Raw genomic sequence first — 6,251 nt, forward strand, 5'->3', positions numbered from 1 at the left:
ACTTTGATCAAAATCTGCCATTTTCACAGAACTATTTGGATTCAAATGGAAATTTTCACCACTGTCATTTATTCTTCAGCACATGCTTCTTGAAGACGTTTCAGGTCCCATAGTTTACCACATGGTGAAGGTTCCAATTCAAAGCCAAAGAATTTTCCATCAGTAGATAAAAATGGAGAATTCAATAAATTTTGGTGGGCTAGTGATTTGGGAAAAAAATTAATCTGGAATCCTACCTTCATTCCTCATGTCAAAATAAACTCCAAATGGATCAAAGATTTAATATAAAAGTACATAATGTACTAGAAGAAGATAATGGTTAATATTTTTATAATATTATAGTTGGGAGAGGCTTTCTAACCACAACAGATAAAACAAAAGCCATAAAGGAAATGACTAACAAATTTGCCTACCTAAAAATATTAAACTTCCATACAACAAAAAACAAACAAAAATAAGTTTAAAAACCGAATTCAAGGCCAAATCAAGAAGTAACTGATTCAAATCTGAAACTTTCATTTGTAGTTTGATTCATTTTTCTTCTAAAGGCACAGCTTTATTCCTCAATAAGTTAGGAAGTAATTGGAAATATGCATCATCATTTATGTACAAGGATATTAAGTATAGTGAAAATTAAAAGAATTTACATGTTAAAAAGTAGCTCATAAAGTAATTAAGTTACAGAATAGCCATAGGCTGCAGGCATTAAAAATCACAATATTAAATAGCACCAAAATATTTTCATGATAGGATCTTGTTAAAAAGAAAGCTAGTTAGTTGGTGGGAATGTAAATTGGTGCAGCCACTATGGAAAACAGTGTGGAGGTTTCTCAAAAAACTAAAAATAGAACTGCCATATGACCCAGCAGTTCCACTCCTGGGTATATATCCGAAAATGCAAAACTCCTAATTTGAACACATACATGCGCCCAATATAGGGATGGGGGAGTGGGAGGTACAAACTACTGGGTGTAAGATAGGCTCAAGGATGTATTGTACAACAAGGGGAATGCAGCCAATATTTAGTAATAACTGTAAATGGAAATTAACCTTTAAAAATTGTATAAAAATTAAAAAAGAGAGAAAAATTATATTTTCCTAAAATATGAAATGCAAGAGGTTGGAAAAAAAATTTTAATAAAAAAATACAAAAAACTAGTGAATGTAACATAAAAGAAGCAGACTCACAGGTATAGAGAGCAAACTAGTGGTCACCAGTGGCAGGGGAGGGACAAACTACTGGGTGTAAGACAGGCTCAAGGGCATACTGTACAACACAGGGAAGAGAGCCAGTATTTTGTAGTAACTGTACATGGAAAGTAACCTTTAAAAATTGTATAAAAATAAATAAAATTGGGACAAGACAAAAAAAAGACAGCTAGTTAGAGAATATAGATAAATCCAATTCGAGTGTAAAATGTCTTCTCTAGATTCTTTTTAAAAGAGTGGAAGAAAAAATATCAATGATAATTATCACTAGAGGTAGAATTATGGATAAATGTTGTTATCTTCATTTTTAGTGATTTCCAAGTTTTGCACAATAAGTAAATTATTTTTTTACTTAATCCTTTTAAAAATTCCTTGGTGCTTTGAAGAAAAAGATATTCCCATTTTTCCCAAAAGTAGCTAACTTGGAATTAGATCAGATATGAAAGATCAAAACTGAAGACTTGAAAAGCATAGCACAATACAGCAATTACAAAGAAGCTCCCCTTTCTTTATTTTTTAAATCCCTCTACAAGATTTGGTGATGCTATCTCATGTGGGTTAAATGACAACTCCTGGTCATTTGCAGTGTTTGTCTGTATGTCTGTCTCTCTCTAACAATGCAGGCCTAGAACACAGGCTACCCTTTCCTAAGGCCCAACATCACAAGAGAGTTCTTTCATAAAATCAGTGTGATGCCTGTCCATTCCCAACTGCTTATGCTGTAGAATAGGGAATGGAACATTCCAGGTCTGAGACCTGATTACCAGGTCTCAGCAGGAATTTTATGTCTTTAATTGGAGGCACTCGCCAATCACAAAATAACTATCACTAGCAGTACAGGAAATATCATCATTGAACCTCCTCTGTACCTGTAGGTTTTCTTAATTTCTTCATTTGATGCTCCCTTATGCAGACCAAGAATTTCATATAGAGCTTCTCCAGATGTTGACATAGTCCGCTGTCTTTGGTTAGGTGTGTTACATGCCATTTTCTCAAGCTGCAAAACCAGAGGGGAAATAGCCGTGAGGGTTATGCATACTGGATCCCACTCTCTCAAGGGAAGATAGTTCATTTCTGACCTTTTGTAAACTGACAGTCTGAAGTACATCTTTGTGTTAGCTGCAAAAGGAGGGGAGAAAAAGGTTAGGAAAGCCAACACTAGAGCTTCAAGTCAGTCAGGGTTTTAAAGGCTACAGGCAGCCATGCAAATGGAATATGGCTTTGTCCACATGGGTAAATAGAAGCAAAATGTTATGTAAATATCCAGCTAACTCGTAATTGTTAAAAGTCAGTCCTCCCAAGTCAGGCATGTATAGATTTTTTTGGTCAGAATTTGCATAACTCCTTTTTTGTATCTTTTCCAAATTTAGCCAGCAATGGAAATAATGATCTATTTTACGTTGACTCTATTGGCCTAGCCGTTGTTAGAGTATGAGTTTTTAAAAACAAACAAACAAAACGCAAAAAAACAACTTTCTTTAAGTATCAAAAAAAAAAAAAATCCTGGTCTCATCTAAGAGCCTGGTTAGAACTTCTCTGCAGCTGTGGGATACCAAGTCCCCCAACAGTGCTCATGAGTTTGGCACACGAGATAGCACAGCACAGAAAGGGCTGTGCTGTCCCAAGTCCCAGGGAGCCATCTTCCTGCTGTGTTCTGGCTCTAGGGGGGAAGCACGGAGAAGCAAGCACACTGGGGACATTCCTGCGTCCACACTCAGCCTCGCCAAGCCGTAATGTCTCACTTGTAATATGAGGATAATAAAGCCCACATCATAAGGATACCTTAAGGATTTAGAAATAATGCGTGTAACGTACCCGGGGCATAGTAACTTCAAAGAACTATTTTTATTAAAGGAGGCACAGTGTGTAAGTCAGAGAGTGCAGGGGAGTGAGACCCTCTGGGTTGGAATATTGGCCTTGCCGTGACCAGCTGCATGACCATCCTTATCTATAAGTTGGAGACAAAAAAGTGTCTAAACTCATAGAGCTGTTGAAGAATTAAATAAGTTAATATAGTAAAAAACAGAAACAAATACCAATGTTCATAGCAGCATTATTTGTAAAAGCCAGATAAATGAAAATGTGGTATGTACATACAATGAAATGTTACTCAGCTATAAAAAGAAATGGAATTCTGATACATGCTACAATAAGATGAACCTTGAAAACGTTATCTAAGTGAAGTAAGCCAGTCACGAAAGGACAAATATTGTATCTGATCCCTGTTATATGAGTACCTTGACTAGGCGTATTCATAGAGACAGAAAGTAGAACACGGACTACCAGAGGTGGGGGGGGGTGAGGGGGAAGTGGGGAATGGGGAATTATTGCTTAATGGGTACAAATTTCTCTTTGGGGTGATGAAAGAGTTCTGGGAGTAGATAGTGGTGATGGTTAAATATCACTGTGATTTTACTTCATGTCACTGAATTGTACAGTTAAAAGTAGGCTTCATGTTGTATTTGATCACAAAAACAAAACAAGAAAAACTAAATAAGTAAAATTACTTAGATTGCAAGCTCCTCTGACCAGAAGTTCCTTGAAAATTACTGTCTATCTCTGGGCTTCGGGCTTTGGGCAGCAAGTGCTGTATGAACGTATATACCAGGGCTCAGGAGATGGCATCAGAGTTGTGGCGATACTCATGTTCAACACAAGGAACCCCTGGTGACAACAGTGGCAGCGGCAGACCCAAATGGGCACATCCCAGTGGTAGATGGGCTGGGTTGAAGCCAACCTTTGAGCTCTGCTTCCACCAGATTAATGACTGAACCACCACAGGCAAGAGCAGAGCCTTCTGGATGTCATTTGGTGGGTCAGGGTGGTCTTAGAGGCCCCTGAGACCGCAACATGGCACAGTGAGTGCTTGTGGTCCTAAGTAATTCGATTAAGAAGGACAATGTGCCAGGCTTCCCTGGTGGCACAGTGTTTGAGAGTCCGCCTGCCGATGCAGGGGACACGGGTTCGTGCCCCGGTCTGGGAGGATGACACATGCCGCGGAGCGGCTGGGCCTGTGAGCCATGGCTGCTGAGCCTGCACGTCCGGAGTCTGTGCTCTGCAATGGGAGAGGCCACAGCAGTGAGAGGCCTGCGTATCACAAAAAAAAAAAAAAAAAAAAAAAGGACAATGTGAAGAACTTCAAAATGTTTTTGTGAGCATTTAGCTTCTTGAGGGGAGAAAAGGAAGCCAGTGCTGGAGAAAGTCAGACCCCAAGCAAAAGTCCTGCAGCCCTGAAGACACTGGGGAAAAAAACTGACTTAACAGAGGACAACACCACAAGAACAAAGGCTCCTCTTTTGGCATGACTGTGTTGTCCCCTCCTCAGTTAGCCTTCCATGAAGGTGGAGCTTCTGGAGGCCAGAGGGGCCCTAGTCCCAAATGTCTGGTTCACACAAGGACAAGAGGAGGAGGAATCCTAATTTTACTTGCCACAAAACAAAATCCAGCAGATGTCCATACTGACTGGCAGCCACTCAGTAAATCGTAGCACTTATTTTCACTACTGCTCTACCTTACCTCTCTTACCTACCATCACAATTTCCCTAGCAAGTAAGTAATTCAAGACTTGGGGCTGGGTCATTCATCCCTGGGTTCCAGTTCTGCAGCTCAGCCCTCTCTGGGAACCACAGCCCAACTGAATATTCACAACTGAAGGAAAAGTTGCCCAAGTAACTGACAGCCTCCCTGCTTCTTTTCGGTCCCCTCTCTCCTGCTGCCACCACACACATATGCTCATGATACTGATGGTCTGCCCTACACTTCCACCTAATTGTTCCCAGGAATGGAGGCGACTGGTAGGTAGGTTTCTCACTAGTCACACTAAATGCCATGAATGAATGGGATTTGGAAAGTAGGGATTTCTGTGTGGCTTGGTAGACAAGGAATAGGACCACAGTCATCCTACTTGTCTCGGAGATTTTAAGATCTCGCTGGGTAGCAAGATCCCCAAAGTCACTAACTAAGAATATATCAACATTGGGGCTTCCCTGGTGGCGCAGTGGTTGAGAGTCCGCCTGCTGATGCAGGGGACACGGGTTTGTGCCCCGGTCCAGGAGGATCCCACATGCCGCGGAGCGGCTGGGCCCGTGAGCCATGGCCGCTGAGCCTGCGCGTCCGGAGCCTATGCTCCGCAACGGGAGAGGCCACAGCAGTGAGAGGCCCACGTACCGCAAAAAAAGAAAAAAAAAAGAATATATCAACATAATGATTCAAATCCTAGGACCGTAGAATATGGAGTTAGAGGTCATCTAAGCCAACTTAACAAATGCCTTTTGGGGCATTCTGACCAGAGATCACTGTAGCAGACAACTTTACTATTAGCCTATTAGCTCTCCTTTCTCCTCCTACTGCGCTGCAGCATAGGCAGGTGAGACCTGCCTCAGTCTTACGTGATCTCAGTTGAATAGACCAGGAGTGTGTACCTTACCCAAGCCAAGTCAACCAGGTCAACCAGAGTCCTCCCCTAAGATTTTTTTTTTTTGTTTTGGATGTAGAACAATCTCTCAGATGGTAAAACTTGTAAAATGTAAAATTTGGGTATTGTTGGCTGGCCTGAAATGAGAGAGATTGAAACAGACCTGCAGAAGAGGAGAAGTGGCAGGAGATGGACAGAGAGCCTTGGTGGGGTTCAGTCCCCTGGTTCCAGTTGTTTTCGGGTACACTTGCAACGCATCCCCTCCCACAGTTTGTCCATCAACCCTTCCTTGGGTTGAGCCAGTAAAATTCCTCCCTGTACACAAATGCATATACATTGTTTTCTTTTGAGCATGTCTTAGCTATAAATAGATTCTGGTCACTGTCAACCAATACTCCTTAGTGTCATGTACCTCAGTTAAACATCAGTAGCCGTTCCCTGAGCACCTTTAAGCCAGGCTTAGCCACTGTGGATTTTTCTTAAATCACTGCAACCTACTCTACCTTTAAATTGAAAGTGGCTTGCAGGTACTTGAGAATGAATACTTCAGGGACATAACAATGGTATATATATACGTGTGTGTGTGTGTGTGTGCGTGTGTGTGTGTGTGTATATATATATACACACA

General features: G+C 41.2%; 1 protein-coding gene across 3 annotated transcripts in view; it reads right to left on the reverse strand.

The window, feature by feature from the left end:
* The window catches only part of DNAJC5B (DnaJ heat shock protein family (Hsp40) member C5 beta), a 95,863-nt gene that overhangs the window by 47,292 nt on the left and 42,320 nt on the right, over positions 1-6,251 (reverse strand). For 2 of the 3 annotated variants that reach the window (XM_027128004.1, XM_027128003.1), the window contains one exon: positions 2,079-2,206. In XM_027128004.1, coding sequence (XP_026983805.1) covers positions 2,079-2,197 — 119 coding nt within the window. In that variant the 5' untranslated portion in view covers positions 2,198-2,206. Of the gene's footprint in view, positions 1-2,078; positions 3,174-6,251 lie in introns of those variants that run through there. The other variant, XM_027128002.1, reaches the window with a different exon arrangement.

This window comes from Aethalodelphis obliquidens, unplaced genomic scaffold (assembly GCF_003676395.1).
Source record: "Aethalodelphis obliquidens isolate GAN/ISIS:26980383/991018 unplaced genomic scaffold, ASM367639v1 scaffold33, whole genome shotgun sequence".
Lineage (NCBI taxonomy): Eukaryota > Metazoa > Chordata > Mammalia > Artiodactyla > Delphinidae > Aethalodelphis > Aethalodelphis obliquidens.